At 43.2% G+C, this 21314-nt stretch overlaps 2 protein-coding genes across 4 annotated transcripts; both read left to right on the top strand.

Moving 5' to 3' along the window:
- The first annotated feature begins 1404 nt into the window (after nucleotides 1-1404).
- On the top strand, nucleotides 1405-16730 carry NONO (non-POU domain containing octamer binding). 2 transcript variants are annotated; one of them, XM_062184439.1, is made up of 12 exons: nucleotides 1408-1513; nucleotides 2183-2232; nucleotides 7476-7633; nucleotides 8583-8776; nucleotides 10485-10786; nucleotides 11371-11466; nucleotides 12336-12532; nucleotides 12872-12956; nucleotides 13317-13419; nucleotides 13970-14009; nucleotides 14528-14637; nucleotides 15708-16730. In XM_062184439.1, exons 3-12 carry the CDS (start codon nucleotides 7483-7485, stop codon nucleotides 15840-15842), a joined length of 1413 nt encoding a protein of 470 aa, XP_062040423.1. In that variant the 5' UTR covers nucleotides 1408-1513; nucleotides 2183-2232; nucleotides 7476-7482; the 3' UTR covers nucleotides 15843-16730. The 2 variants fall into 2 exon arrangements, with proteins under 2 accessions (XP_062040422.1, XP_062040423.1); XM_062184438.1 differs by lacking the exon at nucleotides 2183-2232 and having other exon boundaries at nucleotides 1405-1513.
- A 40-nt stretch (nucleotides 16731-16770) lies between these two features.
- On the top strand, nucleotides 16771-20776 carry ITGB1BP2 (integrin subunit beta 1 binding protein 2). Of its 2 annotated transcripts, XM_062184440.1 has the most exons (11): nucleotides 16771-17421; nucleotides 17648-17697; nucleotides 17781-17837; nucleotides 17918-18063; nucleotides 18711-18805; nucleotides 18917-18975; nucleotides 19108-19178; nucleotides 19298-19397; nucleotides 19637-19750; nucleotides 19968-20030; nucleotides 20373-20776. In XM_062184440.1, the coding sequence occupies exons 1-11, from the start codon at nucleotides 17358-17360 to the stop codon at nucleotides 20598-20600; spliced, it is 1047 nt and encodes a 348-aa protein (XP_062040424.1). In that variant the 5' UTR covers nucleotides 16771-17357; the 3' UTR covers nucleotides 20601-20776. The 2 variants fall into 2 exon arrangements, with proteins under 2 accessions (XP_062040424.1, XP_062040426.1); XM_062184442.1 differs by lacking the exons at nucleotides 17648-17697; nucleotides 17781-17837; nucleotides 17918-18063 and having other exon boundaries at nucleotides 17347-17421.
- Nucleotides 20777-21314: the final 538 nt, after the last annotated feature.

Below are 21314 nucleotides of genomic sequence, written 5' to 3'. Positions count from 1 at the left end.
GCTGCTTGATTAGGACAGATACGTACATAGAAGATAGAAATGCAAGAGAGTGGTCATATTTGCTACCTCTGGGTGTGATGAGTGGAGGGGGAGACTATATTCTCTGTAGTGTTGGGTATTGTTCCCCACCATGAGCAAGTATTAGTTTTCTTTTTTCATAGGATAGGTGTTATTTTTCTCAAAAAGTTTGGGAACCATTGGTCTAGATATGTCCAATATGTTAGCATCTAGCCATATACGGCTATTTAAATTTAAGCTAATTAACATGAATTAGCATTTAAAAATTCAGTTTTTCAGTCACATTAGCCACAAACAAGTGGCTAGTAGCTACTATATTGAACAGAGCAGAGATAGAACCTTTTCCATCACTGCATAAATTTCTCTTGGACAGTGCAAGTCTAGATAATTGTGTCCCCAAATAAGGTAGTGCCATTTGGGATATACTGGAACTCTGAGTGTGAATCAGTTAACTAGTGGGAATTAACTACAAACACCTATCAGTTGAACCTTGCAATCCTTGGTTAAGCACAGCAGTTGGGCATTACTTAAACAATGAAGGTGATTATCTGATAGGACTCCAGTGGAATCAGCCTGATCTGGAGGCCTACACTATATCCATGGCAATGAAGACACCTGTTGAATCTCTCTGTAAATCATAGGAACAATCGTGGTGTTTGGACTGCTAGGTTTCCTGGTTACTATGGAAATGAGTGTGCTGGTTATAGTTCTGTGCCATCAGCCAGAGATTAAGGTGTCAGGCCTCCTTTCCCTCCTCTTTCTATAACCATAACCATAGAGATGCCTATTTCAGTTGCACCTTCAGAGTAGTTCCGACAGCAGGAGAAGCAACTAGAAGCCTGATTAAGTACGAGGCGTCGGGGTACAAAGCATTACGAGGAAGTGTGCAAAAGGAAACATGGCGGGGTATTTTTTCATTAGGAGAACGCTAGACTACTACACCGAATACAATGACATTGTTAACTCTTGCTTCTTGCACAGGCGCAGTGAGGAATTCTCAGCGCACGCCGACTCGTGTATTTTTCTCCCCTTTTCTCCTCTCTTTGCACTTTCCTCTCTCTCCCTTTTTCGCCTCTCCTTCCCCCCCCCCCCCCCAGGTCTTTCAGTCTTTCGGGTAGTCCGTTTGTGTCTCTGCTTCCGACCGCCCCCCACCCTCTTTCCCCTCCCCCCTTCCTTTTCCGTCTCTAGCGCACCGCCGTTCGCGCGTGCGCACTAGGTACAACGCCTCGCTCTTTGTCCCCATCTGTCGTTCACACGAATCAAGTCTTTGGCATTCGGTGGCCAATAGAATCTAAGAAATGGCGGAAAAACGAGTCCGCCTCTGGAGATAAACCTTGATTGGCAATTCAGATAGCCAATGGTGAACGCCACTTCCTACTCCTTGGGAGGCACCGAGCTCCGTCGTCTCGTTTCCGGCGGTCGCGCGCTCTTTTCTCGGGACGGTAGAGGCCGTGTAGCGTCTCCGTTACTCAGAGGAAAGAAGCGTCGGTAGAGGGTGAGTTTGAGGACGAGTTCGTTCTTGTTTGGGGGAGGAGGGGATTTCTGGGAACGACTGGCGGAGGAGAAGGCTAGGGTGGGGGTGGGTTTGGCGGGAGGATGGCGCTTCCAAGGCCCCGTGAGGCCTTGTCCCCGCCGCCCCATGGCCTGTTTTTGCCCACCCGCGGGGACCCAGCGCTCCCGGCTCGCCTCGGGCTTTGAACCGGTCGCCAGTTTTCTCACCCCCTCGGTTTCTTTGTGCGACTCCTGGCGGAATCGCGGCGGTGTTAAGTTGCCAGGCTCCGGGCCGCCCTGGGCCCGAGGGTGTGGGGTCTATTATGCGAGCGCCTTGAAGCCCTGGTTGGAGGAGGAGGCGCTTTGTCGGGCGCTCCTCCTCTTGGCCCCGCGAGGCCATTAATTCAGAATGGGCAAGCGGGGGCCCCTTGAGCGTTGTTTCTTTGTCGAAACTCTTAGCTAGGAAGTTCCTGTGCTAGTCTAGACCCCGGCGCTTTCGTAGCCGGCATCTTGGATGCCCTTCCTCCCTCCTCCTCCCCCAGTCGTGCTCGCCGAGCCAATTTTAAAGCATCACTTTTCTAAATGGAACTTGAAATTTAGGGCTTGTCTTTCAAGTGTTTTCTACTTTGGGAAACTTAGCGCAAGCTGACACCCCTCTTTGTGTTTTTAACAGAGAATTGGAGGTTAGGACTGGGAGGTACTTGGCCATCCTCAAAAGTTGAGGTAGGTGTAGAGGTCTGGGTTGCCAGATAAAAATGCAGGGCACCCAGTTGAATTAGAATTTCACATAGACAGTACTTTTTTTTTTAATGTACAATGCATGACTTATAGTGCTATCTTTTGTATTTGAAATTCAAATTTCACTGCGTTGTGTCTTTGCTGAATCAGGCAGCTCTAGTAAGGGGCCACTGTCTGGATTTTCCTGTATCTTTCCCCCAACTTCCTTGTTATTTACATGGAAGGTTCTAAGAAATTCCTAGAGTAAAGAAAGAACCTCACCATGTCTGTTTCATTTTACAGCTTTCAGGCGGCCATCTCGGTCTGGTGAATTTATATTGGATTTCCCTTGTAGTTTACACTTAAAATTTGGCCCTCTTGCTGCAAATCGAGGGAATGTTTATTTAGATTTTAAGTATGTAGGATGTAGTGTTTGCTCCTGTACTTAAACATTCGTTCAATGGCATCGTGCCCAAAAGATTTATTCCTTCTAAGCCTGCAATGCAAATTTTCTGGTAAAGTCTTTCATCACGGTTCATCTTGAGGACAGTGACAGAAATCCTTGCTGCTGATCTTTGTGCTTTCTTTTCAGAGAAAACCCAGTAGTTAGAGGACAATGAATTTATTACATTTTTCACGTGTTTCCAAAATAAATTGGTCCTCAAATGTAGGTGATAAGAAATTTTGCTTGAATACTTGCTACTTTGTGGGCACTGTTTTACATAATATTAATTAGTCTTGAGTGAATGCCTACTTGGCAAAGGAGAGGTGGAAAGGAAGGATTATAAAGATTAGTATTGTGAGGACAGTTATTTAAAAACACAAAGGTAGGCAATTTTGTTGTTTAAAAGTTAACTTTGTTAGACTCCTGAAGAGTAAAAAGTGTAATTGATATTTGCTTACCTGGAGCTTCTACCATCTGTAGAAATGTGGTTGCCTTCAGGGACAAGTGCTTGCTTTGTTCCAATGAGAGCAACCTTCTTTGTACATTATCACATTTAGGCCTGAAAATAGCCAGCCCTGAGGGGTGGGCGTTAGTACTTTCATCCTGCAGGTAAGAAAAGTGAAGCTCAGAAGTTAGGTCATGGGACTAGTGAAGTTTAAACTGAAGTCATGCAATATTAGCATAGTGATGAGGATAGAGTTCAGCAGACCGGGGTTCCACTCCATGCTCCATCAGTTGTGTGACCTTGGATAGGTAAAGCTCTTTTCTAGGCATCAGTTTCCTTATCTAGCAGTGTAAGGGTTGCAAGCCCTAAGACATAATGCAGGCTTAGCATAGTGCCTGGCTTTAATGGTTTACAAATATCTGGCATTAATAACTACCAGCCTGTATTTTCTAAAACGAAAAGATAATCTCCCTTGCAATATTAAATGGTTTAGAACATTGACCATTTTTTCATCCTCTAAGAAGTAGATTATTTCTAGTAGGAAGTGATAAAATGATTGAAACAGGGTTTTCAATGTTGAAATTTTGAATGGCTCTCTATAAAGATTTCTATTAACATTAAATATATATTGTGGATTCCTGAATGTTAAGTTACTGAGTCTGGAGCCACTGTCTCCTAAATTAAAGGCTAGAGAGGGAAAAAAAAAACATCACTTGGATTCTAACCTGAGGCAAGAACTAGTGGGAGAAATGGCTGTGAAGATAATTCAAGTTTTTGCCATTGGTCACTTTGGAATCAGAAAGAGAGGTGTTTAGTACCTGGGACCCAAATGAGAAAAGAATGAATTCTGATGCTTATGTTACCCTATTGCCAGGTGTTCCAGGGCCGGACTTCAAATTTTTATATTTTAATTTCTTATTTTTAAAAACATGATTTCCTTTTTAAAGGTATCCCATTTACTGCTATATCTGTTTATGGTATTTAAAATTGACTTTTTGAGAAAACAGTGCTGCACTATGTGGCAAGAGTTACAAAGATGGATTCTATTTTGAGGATTTGTCTTAAGGAAATAAGAGGGCAAAAAGCAAGAATACATTTACTGTAGCATTATGGGAAAAAGCTGAAAACAACTTGTGTTTAATGGAGAGTAGTTTAGTAAATTAGTGTACATCTAGATGGACTTTATGTAGTCATTAAAAATTATATTGACACTACAGAAATGAGGAAAAGCTGAACATACAATGGTGCATTATGCTTTCACTTACTGAAATGATCATGTATGTCTTGGAACGTAAATAAGGAAAAATTGGAATTGTGAATACCCAAAGATTTAACTTTGAGCTTGGATTATAATGGTGAAAAATTAGAAAACAACCTAAGTGTTCCAACATAATATGGGCTTGATTGACAGCTGAGTGCTGTAACAATTAACTGTTAATATAAAAGATTTAATGACATGAAAGCAGTTCATGATAATATTGTAAAGAAGAAAAGGGTTACAAATTAATTTTGGTAATATTCCATTTGCAATAAATACAAATATGCTGTGATTAGAAAGGTATACCAGTATGAGTAACTTTTATTGATTGCTGCATGGATGTTTATTTTGGTTCTGAGTTTTCTATATTAAATATATACTTGTCATAAGTACTTTATTGTGATTTCTTATGTTTTGTAACTTTAATGAGAAATATAAGGTTGATTATATGAATGAGGAAATTCAAGTTTTGGCTTAATTGTAAACTTTTCCGTGAGGTTTATCATAAAGCTTTATTTAATATTGTGGTCTGCTGCCTCCTGCTCCCTGTCCATTTAATTGCCCCACCCCATTTTTATTTATTTCCCCATTACACTTATTTACTACTATATAATTATGTATATGTTGTTGTCTTTCGCTAGAAGGTAAGCTCTGAAGGCAAGAATCTACTTTGTTAGCTGATCTGCCCAAGCACCTAGAATGATGTCTAAAATAGTAGGCGTTTGTTGAATGAATTTGTAGTGTGAGAGATTATCAATAACCTGCAGTCAAGACAGTGTGTTGGGGCCGGCGCCATGGCTCACTTGGTTAATCCTCCGCCTGCGGTGCCAGCATCCCATATGGGTCCCGGGTTCTAGTCCTGGTTGCTCCTCTTCCAGTCCAGCTCTGTGCTGTGGCCCGGGAAAGCATTGGAGGATGGCCCAAGTGCTTGGGCCCTGCACCTGGCTCCTGGCTCTGGATCGGCGTAACACCGGCTGGCCGTAGCGGCCATTTGGGGAGTGAACCAACGGAAGGAAGACCTTTCTGTCTCTCTCTCTATGACTCTACCTGTCAAATAATTTTTAAAAAGTCTATTTTTGCCTATCTTCTATTCCTTGTATACACTCATATTTAAAATAAAACCTTTCCCTTTTAAGAGCACCAAGCATATTTTTCATGTTTACATGATCTTAATTTTTAATGCTTTGATATAATATTCTATTGTATTGAGATGTTTACGGCCGGCGCCGTGGCTTAACAGGCTAATCCTCCGCCTTGCAGCTCCGGCACGCCGGGTTCTAGTCCTGGTTGGGGCACCGGATTCTATCCCGGTTGCCCCTCGTCCAGGCCAGCTCTCTGCTATGGCCCGGGAAGGCAGTGGAGGATGGCCCAAGTCCTTGGGCCCTGCACCTGCATGGGAGACCAGGAGAAGCTCCTGGCTCCTGGCTTCGGATCAGCGAGATGCGCCATCCGCAGCAGCCATTGGAGGGTGAACAAATGGCAAAAAGGAAGACCTTTCTCTCTGTCTCTCTCTCTCTCACTATCCACTCTGCCTGTCAAAAAAAAAAAAGAGTCATAGAGATGTTTACGTCATTTTTGTAGTTTTGTTACCATAAAGGCCATTAGTGAATATTTTCGTGGCCATAGTATTTTAAGAGAGAGATCTTCCATCCACTGGCTCACTCCCTAAATGGCTACAATGGCCAGGACTGGGTCAGGCTGAACTCAGGAGCCTGGAACTCCACCTGGGTCTCACATGGGTGGCATGGCCATAGTCTGCTGCCTTCCCAGGTTAGATAGCAGGTTGCTGAATAGGAAGCAGAGCAGCTGGGACTCGAACCTACACTTTGATAAGGGATGCAGGCGCAGATGTTGCAAGTGGTGGCTTAACCTGCTGTGTGACAATGTTTGTCCCCACCTAGTGTCTTATGAAAGCATTTTTAGATATAGAATTTGATAATTTTGCATTGATGTTTTCAGTTTGGGTGGGATATGATATAAAATGTATTCTGAAAGGTTTTATATGCATAAAGGTACTCTCATGTGCCCATCATCCAAAATCATCAGTTGTCTTTCTCATGTTTTCTTCATCTGAGAAATGTAATTTTCTCTATCTTGAAAGCATCATATAATGTTAATGATACAGTATTCATGAAAAGATTTTCTGTGTATTTCATCTAAATTCTTTCAAGAGGGTCTAGTCTTTTAGGGTAAACATTGAGCATTATCTTTTTGTCATTTTAATTCATTTACTGAAGAACTGTCACTGGATGGGGAAGGTAGGTCTCTGTTAACTTGATCAATTAGTTTTCGTTTTAAAATTGCCAACTTTTCTTTTTTTTGTTTAAAAATTGTCAAATTTTAAATTCAGTCTGGATTGTGCCAGTTTTCACTTTGTTTTCTTAAACTTATACTGATTTTTAAATGACAGATTTGAATATTTTATGATTATACATCTTTTTACATTTATTGCTTTTATTGATTTGATAGTCACTCCTTTTCATTGTGGTTAATATTAAGTAACTGTGTGCCAGTAGTTGAGCTAGTGTTTTCACATATTTATAAGTTCTCATACCTACCTTGATAGATAATTTTATCAGGCCCCCCCCTTTTTTTTTTGCAGCTAAGGACATAAGCACAGGAATAATTTAAGTAGTACATAGCTAGTAATACTAGTAATATAGCTAGTAATAATAGTAGTGATAGCTAGTAAATACTAGGGCCATGATTCAACCTAAGTATGTCTAACCATATAGCCCATACTTTCCCATAGTCACTCCACAATATCTACTGTGGGCTAGGACTGCTGGCATGATAAAAATAAAAAAGCTTTCCATGTATAGTATTGAATTGAAAGGTTTCTTAAGGCATTCTAGTATAAGCTGTTATCTAGCACTTGTTTAATTTCTGTATATGATGTAACTACTGGTACTTGCTTTTTAGATTTTTAAATTGTGTTCTTTAGCCATGGTTGTTCAGAGTAACCAGCTGTTGGGATCTGGCAAAAGCTAGGCTATCAAAGGTGATTAATGACATATAAGTCATCAAGAAGGTGGTTAGTTTTTTTTTTTTTTGCATTCTTAGCACTGAATGTATTTGACGGTATTATTTTTTCTTTTAAGTACAAAAATGCAGAGCAATAAAACTTTTAACTTGGAGAAGCAAAACCATACTCCAAGGAAGCATCATCAGCATCACCACCAGCAGCACCACCAGCAGCAGCAGCAGCAGCCACCACCACCACCAATACCTGCTAATGGGCAACAGGCCAGCAGCCAGAGTGAGTAGATGCTAGGTGATAGGGTAGAAAATATTTTCCCTCTTGGGAATGGCTTCTTGGTTTTTAGATTAGTCTCTTGGGATTATAAAGGAATATGCCTTTATGACGCACCTTTGTTCTTTCCCCTATTTACTTATGATGGGAAAAAGCTGATACCCTGAAACCAAGGAACAGACATATATGACTGCAGTTGAATACAGGTTACTGTGCTGTATTGGCATAGTCTATGTACTAGACAGATGTCTACATGTTTTACTTCAGCTTGATTTGTAGAGGTAATCATCAAGTGGCTGGTAGTTAGAGAGACTGTAGAATAAGACTTTTAAGGCTTAGTGGGGAAATCTGGTACTGAGTAGTATGCATTCAGTCTGAGGTCTGTCACCACATTTTAAGCAGAGCAAAAAAGGTCTTTAAATATATGTTCCCATTCAATAAATTTTAAATGCTATTGTGCCTCTTAACTAAAATTAGGACCAATCTCAAGTGTCTCTCACAGTTCCTACTAGAATAGTTTCCTAACTTGTTTCTTTTTGTTCTATTGCCTTGAGACTGAAAGAATGGGAACATAAGGGTAATGAAAATTGGTGAGAGATTAGGAAAATGGGGAGATGTTTTTAAATTTTAAAATCTGATCCCTTGTGACAGAGGTCTCCTTGAGTTGCTTAGTTTTCTCTTTGGCCACTAGCTTCTGTGTTGCTTGCCTCTCTTGGGCTTATTCCATCTTGGCTTCTGGCCCATAGTGGAGTCGAGTCCACCAGATCTCTGCATACAGATTTCACATTTTAAGGAGCAATTTACTGATTAAGTGATTAGTGGTTAGGTTGCATTGGGAAATGGTATTTGCCTTTTCTACAGCAATTATGTTTCCGAATCTAGTAGCAGTTCTAGCTCTTTGAGGATGGGACTATAATTCTTTCCCTAATCTTTGAGTTACTGTGTCTTCTCTTAGATGAAGGCTTGACCATTGACCTGAAGAATTTTAGGAAACCAGGAGAGAAGACCTTCACCCAGCGTAGCCGTCTCTTTGTGGGAAATCTTCCTCCTGACATCACTGAGGAGGAAATGAGGAAACTATTTGAGAAATATGGGAAGGCAGGCGAAGTCTTCATTCATAAGGATAAAGGCTTTGGCTTTATCCGCTTGGTGAGCAGCTGGGGCCTTGGAAAGGGCATGTGCTCTAAGAGGTGGGGAAGCTGGGGAATGATGGATATGGGAAAATAGATAATGGGAATAATTTTCATAGTCTGTTAATAGCTTGCAGTTGGTGAAACAGGACAAAATAGTTTTATTTTTAATTATAGTTGATTTTTAAATTTTAAGGAAAAATGGTTTATGGTTTTTTGTTTTTGTGGTGTGTGGTTTTTTTTTTTTTTTTTTTTTGCCTAGGACTAAATATATCTTTTGAATTTGGAAATTTCAAACAGATGTAAACAATAGTATAAATTAACATGAGAATATAATTCTATTTGTATCTGAAATTTTTTAAAGATTTATTTTTATTTATTTGAAAGAGTTACACAGAGAGAGAAGGAGAGGCAGAGAGAGAGGTTTTCCATCTACTGGTTCACTCCCCAGTTGGCTGCAATGGCTGGAAATGCGCAATCTGAAGCCAGGAGATTCCTCCAGGTCTCCCACGTGGATGCGGGGGCCCAAGGGCTTGGGCCATCCTCTACTGCTTCCCCAGGCAACAGCAGAGAGCTGGATTGGATCTATCCCCATAAATGAACATAGTGTGATAAGCAAAATTAGTGGATAAGGGTGGTCAGAACTAGTGTTCATTCTAACTTGCACCAATTTGGACTAGATAAGTATAGGCAAGTCATTTTCTCTGGAGATCTTTGGTAGCAGATTCCTCTTTAGTAACGTGAAGGGGATCCTATCAAGGTCTGCAGTTTTAAAGAAACCTCTTAAGGGGTTGAGTGTTTAGCCTAGTTGTTAAGATGCTGTTTAGGACACCTGCATCTTGGAGCATTTGGGTTCAAGTCCTGGCTCCACTCTTCCAGCTTCCTGTTAATGTATACTTTGGGAGGAAGCAGTGATGGCTCAGGTAGTTGGGTCTTTGCCACCCACATGGAAGAACTGAATTGAGTTCCTAGCATCTGCAGGTGTTTGGGGAGTGAACCAGGAGATGGGAACTCTGTCTCTAAAATAAGAAAATAAAAGAGACCTCTCAAAGGGCATACTTGATTCTGGTATATAGCTAGTGAAGATTAAAATATTCTAGGGTAGGTTTTTTAAGATTTATTTATATAAAAGGCTAATTACAGAGAGAAACAGGGAGAGATCTATCTGTTGGTTTACTCCCCAAATGGCTGTAACAACCTGGGCTGGGCACTCCCATCCAGGTCTCCCACATAGGTGGCAGGGGCCCAAGCATATGTGCCATTTTCCACTCCCTCCTAGGCTTATTAGCAAGGAGCTGGATTGGAAGTGGAACAGCCGGGACTCAAACCAGCTCCTATATGGGATACCGGCCTTGCAGGCAGAAGCTTAACCACAACACTGGCCCTGCAAGGGTAGGTTTTAGGGTAGTCATTATATTCTGGATGATATGTTAACACATGGGAGGATAACCTATGAAATCGGTGACCATGTAAATGGTGTTGACTTCTAGAATTTATAATTATATCCAATTTATTGCAGGGCCATCAGAGCAATTTAGTGTAACCAGAGGGTAACCTGAAACAGTTTAGTTTTTCCAGTTATGTCCATGTTTCTTTATGTAGTTGTTGCCAAGGTTTTGGGGGTAGGAAGAGACATTTGTTATTGAGCTATACTGCTTTACACTGTTGATGGCTGCTCAGGTGGTCTTTGTCAAATTGAGTCATTTTAATTTTTCTCTGCTTCCTAGGAAACAAGAACCTTAGCGGAGATTGCCAAAGTGGAGCTGGACAATATGCCATTACGTGGAAAGCAACTGCGTGTGCGCTTTGCATGCCATAGTGCATCCCTTACAGTCCGAAACCTTCCTCAGTATGTGTCTAATGAGCTGCTGGAAGAAGCCTTTTCTGTTTTTGGCCAGGTGGAGAGGGCCGTGGTCATTGTGGATGATCGAGGAAGGCCCTCAGGAAAAGGCATTGTTGAGTTCTCAGGGAAGCCAGCTGCTCGGAAAGCTCTGGACAGATGCAGTGAAGGCTCCTTCCTGCTAACTACGTAAGTTGAGGGATGGTTTTCAGGAGGAGATCTTGGGTTGCTAATTTCTTCTGTGGTCTGGAAGGTTAGCTTCTATGTAGTAACTTTGTTCCTGTATCCATTTAATTGATAGTAATTCAGCTTTCTGTTAGGGTTTTTGGTATGATCTTAAATTAATGGAAGTGGTATGAGGTTTAAGGAAGATATCTTTTTAGCATTTCAGTAAGTTGTCAGTGTTGTTGCCTCTTACTTTGACATTTTAAAACTCTGAAAATTTGTTTTGCACGTGTAGTGTGTCTTAGTGATCACCCCTGGTCATTTCCTGAAGTTCTGTAGATATCAGGCTATACTTAACTACAGCACCTACCTACTTTGAATATCTATTTGAGACTGTATTCAGAGATCTGAAGCCCCATTCCATCCTGTGGACCCCAGGTTCTCCATAATACTATTGGAAGGATTTGGTTACTTGGGATTAGGTGTAAAAACTCCTTTAGAAGTGTTTGTGCAGTCCTGACCCCTAATTCATTGTGCCAGCAGCAGATACAGAGAGGGTGCCTGGCAGGGTATGACTTCATCAACACTGATCCTCCTTTCTCTCCCAGATTTCCTCGGCCTGTGACTGTGGAACCCATGGACCAGTTAGATGATGAAGAGGGACTTCCAGAGAAGCTGGTTATTAAGAACCAGCAATTTCACAAGTATGTGATCCTGATAAGAATCCCTATTAGGTGTTTTTGCCTTTTTTTTTTTTTAAGAGATTTGACAGAGTGGGATACCTTGTCATCCACTGATTCACTCCCCAGATGGCCACAAAAGCCAGGGCTGAGCCAGGCTGAAGCCAGGAGCCAGGAACTCATTCTGGGTCTGCCACATCATCCGCTGCCTTCCTTGGCACATTGTCAGGAAGCTGGATAGGAAGCAAAGCAGCTGGGACTCCAACCAGCATTCTGATATGATGCTGGTGTTTCAAGTAGCAGCTTAACCTGCTATGCCACACTGGCTCTGGTGTTAGTCTATTAAGAAAGCTTGTAGGGGCTGGCACTGTGGTGCAGTGGGTTAACACCCTGACCTGAAGCACTGGCATCCCACACGGGTACTGGTTCGAGACTCGGCTGCGCCACTTCTGATCTAGCTCTCTGCTGTGGTCCAGGAAAGGAGTAGAAGATGGCCTAAGTCCTTGGGCCCCTGCACCCACGTGGGAGGCTTGGCAAAAGCTCCTGGCATCGGATCAGCGCAACTCTGGCCATTGCAGCCAACTGGGGAGTGAACCGCAGATGGAAGACCTGACCTCTCCTCTCCTCTCCTCTCCTCTCCTCTCCTCTCCTCTCCTCTCCTCTTTCCCCTCCCCTCCCCTCCCCTCCCCTCCCCTCCCCTCCCCTCTGTGTAACTCTGACTTTCAAATAAATAAAAATTTTTTTAAAGAAAGCTTGTAAAGGGTTTTGTAGAACAGGCAGGTCTTTGCTATATTTATTCACTAGCAGCCATTACCTTGGCCTGCAGAATGAATTGTGATGTTTAATTGGGAGAGTCTTGGGCAAAGTTAGTAACCTAGGAATTTTATCTTTAGGGAGAGAGAGCAGCCACCTAGATTTGCACAGCCTGGCTCTTTTGAGTATGAGTATGCCATGCGCTGGAAGGCACTCATTGAGATGGAGAAGCAGCAGCAAGACCAAGTAGACCGTAACATCAAGGAGGCTCGCGAGAAGTTGGAGATGGAGATGGAGGCTGCTCGCCATGAGCACCAGGTCATGCTGATGAGGCAGGGTGAGTACAGGCCTTTAAATTTTAAAGCCAGAAGGACAAAATAACTTTGTAAAGGACTTTTCTTTTTATCAGTAGATAAAGACCTAAACCTCTGCTTTTATTTTCTGAAATATTTTGTTGATCTTGGTAGGCAAATGGGCTTGGAAGTGTGGCAGAGAATACTGGATTCTGTGGAGAAGGAAATGATAGGTTTGACTTCATTTTTGGAATCTGGACACTTTGGATGGCCACTCGGGGATTATATCCTCTTTGCTTTCTGGATCTTTATGGAAAATTAATGGGTCTCTATATATACACATGAAGAATACTTTCAATCAGTCTGTTTCTGTGTTTTCGTAGATTTGATGAGGCGCCAAGAAGAACTTCGGAGAATGGAAGAGTTGCACAACCAAGAAGTGCAAAAACGAAAGCAACTGGAGCTCAGGTAACTCCCTTTTCTCAAACCCTTTTTCTCTACAACTCAAAAAGGTAATGTTTCCTTGTTTCCAACCATCATGCGATCTCATGTGTTTGTAAATATGTTGGCAGTGTTTTTTGGCTGCTTCTCAGGTTCTCTCATGTTGGATAGGAGATGTTTTAGCTGCCTGTTTGGTTCTAGGAATACCTAGGGCTGCTCTAAAGAAAAAGCATCTGAGTACTGGTCTCATTAGGCTCTTGGGAGTTTACTTTAGTTCCTGGTGAGCTATCAAAGTTCTCAGAGACCGATCTTGACATGTTACCCTGTTAGATAACCTTCTCAAGTTCTGGAATACCTTTGTCTGAAATACCTTGGTGACTCCTGTAGGCAGGAAGAGGAGCGCAGACGCCGTGAGGAAGAGATGCGACGGCAGCAGGAAGAAATGATGCGGCGACAGCAGGAGGGATTCAAGGGAACCTTCCCTGATGCGGTATACCTCCTATGTGCCCATGATGTCCCGAGCCAGTCGTGATATGACAAACCCACCATGAATTGTCTGCTAGGATACCAGGTTATGACCAATTTTTCTGTGCTGTGAAAATCCTTTTAGAAAAAAATTCGTAGGAAAGTGAGGTAAGGTTTGAAGGGGAGTTCTTGTCCCACAGGCAATTTAGGATGAAAACCTGGGACTGCTGTATGCTGTTTAGTCTCAGTGACTGTAGGATGAGATTGATTGAGTCCTGTAGCAGCCCCAGTTAGTCTTCTGCTATCCTCATAGTTCTACAAATTGGAGCCCTAGGAGAAATCTCTCCCTTTTATCTCTTTTAATTCCTAATAGGAGATTCTGACTTTTTTGTAGTTTCATGACTCTGAACTCACTTTAAAATTAGCAGGGAACCACTGGTGTTCCTCATCTTGTTCTTGGTGCTTTTGGGATATATTATCACTCTATCTGCTTTCCTTAGTGCATAGCCCAAGTGGATTGTGGTAGAATGAATGCCCTCTGTCTTGGACTGTTCTGAGTGTGTTTTGTTTTTCAGAGAGAACAGGAGATACGGATGGGCCAGATGGCCATGGGAGGTAAGGACTTCAGAAGTTAGTGACTCTTATATCTCTTTTTTTCTTGCCTGTGGTGAACTATGTGGAGTCATTACCAAGTCCAAATTTAAGGGGCCGACATTTCCAGAAGTGTGTGTGTAGGGGGGTGACATATCTTATCCTAGTGGTCTTGTTGACCTGTTTATTTTGGTATAGAAATAGACTATAATGGGTAGGCCTTTGGCCTGACTGTTCAGGTGCCAGTGGGGATACCCACATCCTATATTGGAGTGCCTGGGTTCAGTTCCCTTTTTGCTCCCAATTGCAGCTTCCTGCTGGGAGGCAGCAAGTGATGGCTCAAGTAGTTGGGTTCCTGCTCACCTGTGTGGGAGACCTGGATTGAGTTTTTGACTTCTGGATATAGCCTGGTCCATTTCTGGCCATAGCAGGCATTTGGAAAATGAACCAGCAGATGTGTCTGTTCTGCCTCTCGGGTGAATGTATTTCAAAAGAGAGAGACTAACAGTCTATCCTCTGTACTGATCACACTACTCTGCTAGGTGCTATGGGCATAAACAACAGAGGTGCCATGCCCCCCGCTCCTGTGCCAGCTGGTACCCCAGCACCTCCAGGACCTGCCACTATGATGCCGGATGGAACCTTGGGATTGGTAATAAACTGAAGGGTCTTACAGTGCAGTAATTATAAATGATAGCAGGAGGAGGAAGGGCTTTTTGGCTTCGTAAATCCTGGGTCTACCTTGATTTTGCACTACTGATATCCACTAAATGTCACTAAGCTTTTTATTTTTAATCTCAAGCAAACTCAATCTCAAACTACAGGTGTTAAGCCACTCTGGCCAGTCTGACTATTGAGTTGCTTGCTATACTGGGCAAACAGTTGTTTATTGGAGGGAACTCAGTGAAGGCTATGCATTATCCCATAAAGTATATTTAAATCTAAAGAGTTTACATTTCATGTTTGTACAGTCCTGAGGTTGTTTTGGTTCTGTTGTCAAAACAGTGCCAAAACTGAATAGCCCTGATGTTGCAGAAGAGTGACAGTTGTCCAGATACCTAGCTCAGGAAAAGGATGTGGCAAGAACTTAATCAACAGTGGAATTTTGTATGTAATACTGCTTGGTCAATAGTGAGGAATTTGGATTAAAAAAATTGAAGGGGCCGGCGCCGTGGCTCACTAGGCTAATCCTCTGCCTTGCGGCGCCGGCACACCGGGTTCTAGTCCCGGTCGGGGCACCGATCCTGTCCCGGTTGCCCCTCTTCCAGGCCAGCTCTCTGCTGTGGTCAGGGAGTGCAGTGGAGGATGGCCCAAGTGCTTGGGCCCTGCACCCCATGGGAGACCAGGAGAAGCACCTGGCTCCTGCCATCGGATCAGCGCGGTGCGCCGGCCACAGCGCGCCTACCGCGGCGGCCATTGGAGGGTGAACCAACGGCAAAGGAAGACCTTTCTCTCTGTCTCTCTCTCTCTCACTATCCACTCTGCCTGTCAAAAAAAAAAAAAGTTGAAGGTAGAGTGAGTGGGTGTGGGTTCCTAATTCAGGCATCCTCCTTTTGGGGAGTTATCTGCTAGAGTTCTAAACAGATTTGGTCATCCACCTCCTAGCATCAGGAACCTTGAGTAGTTGAATAGAAATGGCCTCCAGGGGAGGGGCTACAAAGGAGTGGGAAGTTGAGGACAACGGCTTCTCTTGTAACGTTTCTCTTTTTTTTTTCTCCTAAGACCCCACCAACAACTGAACGTTTTGGCCAAGCTGCTACGATGGAAGGAATTGGGGCAATTGGTGGAACTCCTCCTGCATTCAACCGTGCAGCTCCTGGAGCTGAATTTGCTCCAAACAAACGTCGCCGATACTAATAAAGTTGCAGTGTCTAGTTTCTCAAAACCCTTTAAGAAAAAGGACCCTTTTTGGACTAGCCAGAATTCTACCCTGGAAAAGTGTTAGGGATTCCTCCCAATAGTTAGGTCTTTCCTGCCTGTACTACTTGAGGGAGTATGCTGGAGGCAGAGGGCGAGGGAGGGGTGACATTTAACAAATGAATTTTGTGTGGTATTTTGCTTGATTTTGTGTGGTGCATTCCTGAAGTCTCAAATGTTTAATTGTTGAGGGCCTGGGGGAACTGTGGCAAAATGGATCCAGTTAGAACCCCATTAATCTTGATCATTCCGGTTTTTGTCCATTCTGTTTTATTTGCTTTCTCATCTCCACACCACTCTCCCCTTCCTCCAGCCCCAGAGACACTGCCACATATACCACCAAAACCAAACATCCCCCAATGACCTTAGCCCCATTGTTCCACTCCCAGGTGAGAATTCAGGCAAATGTCCACAGAGGTCACAGACAGCTTACATACGGTTCTGTTCTATCCCATATATTACCCTGTCATGTCCTAAGGAAGACATTTTCTCTTAGAGATTTTCATTTTAGTATATCTTTAAAAAATTTTGTGTTAACTTGCCTCCATCTTTCTCTTGGGTAAGGACAACCCAAGAATGGCCCTTTTGTGTCTGATGTTGCTGTTCACAGCTTTTCGTGATAGGCTTAGTACAATCTTGGAAACAGGGTTGCTGTATGCTGAAGGTCTGACAGTAGCTCTTAGCGTTGCCTATCTTAGGTAGTTATGCTGTGCATTTTCTATTGATGTGTCATGTTTGATTTGTCCCTGATATCTTAAATTTGGAGTTTTTCTGAGAAATGGAGCAGAAATGCAGCATCAACTTATTAAAACATTTTAAGCCTTTTAATTTTTTGTGCTATTTTTGAAGGGGAACGGGTGGAGAGGGGAAGTTATCTTGGGAATGAGCGGTAGGCTCTAAGAGTTAATCCCTATGACCTTGTGGTTAAAGTATTAATCAGCCATCTAGGCAACCATGGAGAGGAGGTGGGATGAATGCATACTATGGCTGACATGGTTATCGAGAATCAGGGCTCTTGGCACTACATGGAAATATGACAGGAAAATTTGAAAGAAGAAATTGAGCTGGAGGGCTTGGCATGCCTTCCTTGAGCTATGGGAGGGGTCTCAATTGGTATTCATTTCTGAGCAGCTGCCTGTATGTCAGAGGCTTGGAATTGGCAACATCTAAAAAGGTCTCAGCTGTGGTTGCTGACCTCACCCAAGTTCCAAAGCCCTACTGTGCCTGATCCTTTTTTCCTGAGCCTCAGGACTAAAATGCTCCTGAGCTCTTTCCTATTGGCTGGGAAGACCAATTGAAGTTCCCTTTCCCATGTTAGGAGGTGTACGCCTCCTGAACTAAAGATAGAAACAGCTGGCTCTTGCAGGCGGCTAAAAGCCTCCAGACTAAGAGGTGTTCCCCACTCAGCAGCCAGACTCCTTGAAATACCCTTTCAGTAATTCTACCAACGCCTCCATGTCTCTACTCTGCCATAACAAAGGCTGTGGGCAGCACTTTGACCCCAGTACCAACCTTCCTGGTGAGTAAATAATCCTGACCTGGCCAGGGGCTCTGGGTGAGTTTTAAAGGGTGGTCGGTCAACTGTGGGGCAGTCTTTAAGGGAGCAAGGAAAGAAATCACGTAAGTAGTATGACCTTTGTCAGTTTTTACATTATATGGAAAGAAGCCATAAACAGTCTGGGGAAGAAGAAATGATTAGTTGGTAGTTACGTTGTCTTCCCTGTTCCTTTTACTGATACCCACAGATTCCTGTTGCCATCACCCTGGGGTCCCAATCTTTCATGATGCACTTAAGGTGAGGAATAGGTGAGGGGGAACAGCAAGCACATTCCCAAAGGAAATGTACCCAGGAGTTGATCTGGGCCTTTTCTTTAATAGGGTTGGTCATGCTGCCGAAAGCGAACTGTAGATTTCTCTGAGTTCTTAAACATCAAGGTAAATCCTTTGCTTCCGTGTGTTCTCTGCCCCCAACAGGAGGATTCTATTTCTAACCCTTATCTCCTTATCTATACTAGGGCTGTACTATGGGACCACACTGTGCTGAGAAGCTTCCTGAGGCCCCTCAACCTGAAGGCCCTGCTACAAGCAGTTCACTTCAGGAGCAAAAACCTCTGAATACAATTCCAAAGTCAGCAGAGACTTTGCGCCGGGAGAGGCCCAAGTAAAGAGGGAGAGGCCCCTGGGTTTTTCCTGCATTTGTGCAGCTTCCTAGGAGTAACTACTAGATCATTAAGGGTTGGAAACTAGAGACCAGAGATGGGAGATGAGTCAGGCATAAGGATTTGGATGGTCTATATTGTGCTCTAAGGTGGTATGAGGATGATGGGGTAGCTATCTTGAGTTAAAAGAATAGATGGATCTCACAAATATATAATTAGTATATAACACAGGAGGGGGTGTTGAATAACTTGGGTTGGTTGGTTCTTTCTAGAAAAGAGCTGTAAATTAGATCAAGAAAAGTAGTATTGGCAGTCAGGAGGCTGCAGGGAATAATTTTGTGGGAATAATAGGAGCAACAGAAGAAAGTTGTATTAGGTCCACAATTAGGTAAAGAAGAGGACATGATAATGCTCTGCTTAAATTTAGAGTAACTGAGTAGATGGGCAAGAGAAGCCCTAGGGATTTCTTCGGGGTTCAGGAATTTGGGATGTACACAGAGATGAAAGTTGGCAATGGTGTTGCTGCTCAACTTCTCCAACCATGCCTCAGTCACCAGACTTCTTAGACTCCATTAGCACAAGTTGGATTGTTGAAGTTGGCAACCACGGTTAATGGGTCAGAAGTAAATCACCTACCCGTAACTCCTAGGTCCGAGTTGCCTCTGAAGCTGCTGCCGCTAAATATATCCCAAGCCCTGGAAATGGCATTGGAACAAAAGGAACTAGACCAGGAACCTGGGGCAGGTAGGTGTGTCCTTAGTAGGAGAGGCCTCACAGACTGGAATTCAGTTCAAGTGCCAATTGGGAAGGGGTAGTGAATAGGCTTCTGACTCTCTTGCCCTTGCCCTTGCCCAGGACTTGACAGTACTCTGATCCGGACTGGTTCCAGCTGCCAGAACCCAGGATGTGATGCTGTGAGTGAGAGTTGAGTTCAAGCATGTGACTGAGAGATGCTATACCTAAGGAAGAGTGGGTATAGCTAGGAGGCTGAGTGGGATATAACTTAGAAAGACCTGATTCTTTCCCTGATCCTCCTTTATCCTTAGGTTTACCAAGGCCCCGAGAGTGATGCTACTCCATGTACCTACCACCCAGGAGCACCTCGATTCCATGAGGGGTGAGGGAGGGGATTGGGTGGACTGTGTGGCAGGTTTCTGCCAATGCTGATCCTAAGACAGGAGTGGGAGCTTGTCAGGGGGGCAAAGGGAATTTAGTTGGATTGTCTTCCTACCTTAGGATGAAGTCTTGGAGCTGTTGTGGCATCCAGACCCTGGATTTTGGGGCATTCCTGGCACAGCCAGGATGCAGAGTTGGTAGACATGATTGGGGGAAGCAGGTAAGGCTAAATTTTGCTGAAGTCTTGATTATAACCCCATCTCAGAAACTCCTCCTTGTACCTCATGGCCAAGCTCCCTATCTTCTTAATGTGGACTAAATAAGATTCTGCTCCCAGTTCCTTCTATATCCCAGAGGCTTTGCAGTATGAAGGCGAGTTAATCTTTCTGTACACACATAAGAACTCCCCTTGAGTAAAGAGTTTCTTTTTACTATCCACATTTTATATCCTTTCTTTAGCTGCCAGCATCTTGCCGTCACGATTGGCACCAGACAGATTCCTTAGTTGTGGTGACTGTGTATGGCCAGATTCCACTTCCTGCATTCAACTGGGTGAAAGCCAGTCAAACTGAGGTGAGGAATGATCTTACACTGGATGGGAGGCTAGTGAATTGGATAATACATTGCAGTCGTACAGAGTTGCTGTGTGCAGTTTACCTGTAGGTTCCTTAGTTTCCTGAGAAGAGAAAGCTGTTAGTTCAGGGTTATATGCCTGACCCATAGATCAGATTTCTGGTTCCGTCATAATGACTCAGTATTAGTTACTACTCATGTAATTCTCTTCTCTCAGCTTCATGTCAACATTGTTTTTGATGGCAACCGTGTGTTCCAAACACAGATGAAGCTCTGGGGGGTAAGTGAAGAGAAGGGGTCAAAGGAGAGGGAGGCAAATGGGGTGAAGGAAGAGCCCAGACTGGAATTAAATGGAGGGTATCTTGAGGGAAGGAGTTGTAGTGGGAAAATGGAGATTTTTCTCTTCATTTGCTTTCATGTTCTCTCCCTCTTCCCCTCTATCACACTCATCTCTTATTTCTTTCTACTCTGTCCACCTTATCATATTGACTTATTCCTTCCTTTTTTCCACCTTTAAAAAATTTTTCTCTCCCATTTATCACCACTTCATCCCAACCCTACTCCCTTTGATTTCCTCATTCTCTCTCTCTTCCGTGTTGTTCTATCTTTCCCTCTTCCTCAGGTCATAAACGTGGAGCAGAGCTCTGTCTCTTTGATGCCATCTCGAGTTGAAATCTCCCTGGTCAAGGCTGACCCAGGATGCTGGGCCCAGCTGGAGCACCCTGATGCACTAGCTGAGAAGGCCAGGGCAGGAGTTGTGTTAGAGATGGATGAGGAAGAATCTGAGGCTTCAGATGATGATCTGAGCTGGACAGAGGAGGAGGAAGAGGAGGAAGCAATGGGAGAATAGTGACATGAGACAGTTGAATGTCTAGATAGGACCTCAACGACTCGTAGAATCTCAGAGTCCACGGGACACCTGGCTATGTGGTGTCATTGAGCAGCAGGAGGCTAAAGGAGGGGAGAACAAAACTGTTCAAACTGTGCTGTTTTTCTCTTAAATAAATCTTGTATTCTACAATTTCACATAGTGTCATTCTCTCACCTCTAAGACCCTATTCATTCTCCCAACGTCTGTGTGCATTTGACACATGTGTGAAAACAGGCACATGTACATTCAATCTGTTCTTTACCACCACTAGATATTCACTGAGTACTTCCTATGTGCCCAGTTTTGTGTTAGGGGATTTAGATATATCTGAGAAACAGGACCTACTCATTCTTCTCAAGAAAATGACAGTCTGACAAATCAAGACTAAGCTACATGAAATAATAATAATAAACATTATCAGGTAGTTTAACTGAGTGCTAACTTGTACAGTAGTTTCTACAAGTTGTAGGAGATGAAAGAATGGAGGAGAGCTTGATGTAGACTGGTAAAAAGGCCAAGGCTCTGAAAAAGTAGTTTGTTTTTCTACGACTTTATTAAGATACAATTCACTTACATAATTCATTAATTTAAAGTGTTAAATTCGGTGTTATTTTTAGTATACTCAGAATTATGCAATTAGTCAATTTTAGGACACTGTTATCACTCCACAAACCTTGTATCCACTGACATTTA

Source organism: Lepus europaeus, chromosome X (genome assembly GCF_033115175.1).
Source record: "Lepus europaeus isolate LE1 chromosome X, mLepTim1.pri, whole genome shotgun sequence".
Taxonomy (NCBI): Eukaryota; Metazoa; Chordata; class Mammalia; order Lagomorpha; family Leporidae; genus Lepus; species Lepus europaeus.
This window is presented reverse-complemented; position numbering and strand designations above follow the sequence as displayed.

What these genes read in the sequence shown, in the direction of transcription:
- ITGB1BP2 (XM_062184440.1), top strand. Translation starts at nt 17,358, where the DNA reads ATGTCTCTACTCTGCCATAACAAAGGCTGTGGGCAGCACTTTGACCCC. An exon ending in CCCCAGTACCAACCTTCCTG is followed by an intron (nt 17,422 to 17,647) that starts GTGAGTAAATAA and finishes TGATACCCACAG; the next exon opens with ATTCCTGTTGCCATCACCCT. An exon ending in GCACCTCGATTCCATGAGGG is followed by an intron (nt 19,179 to 19,297) that starts GTGAGGGAGGGG and finishes TTCCTACCTTAG; the next exon opens with GATGAAGTCTTGGAGCTGTT.
- NONO (XM_062184438.1), top strand. Translation starts at nt 7,483, where the DNA reads ATGCAGAGCAATAAAACTTTTAACTTGGAGAAGCAAAACCATACTCCA. An exon ending in GCTTTGGCTTTATCCGCTTG is followed by an intron (nt 8,777 to 10,484) that starts GTGAGCAGCTGG and finishes TCTGCTTCCTAG; the next exon opens with GAAACAAGAACCTTAGCGGA. An exon ending in GGTCATGCTGATGAGGCAGG is followed by an intron (nt 12,533 to 12,871) that starts GTGAGTACAGGC and finishes GTGTTTTCGTAG; the next exon opens with ATTTGATGAGGCGCCAAGAA.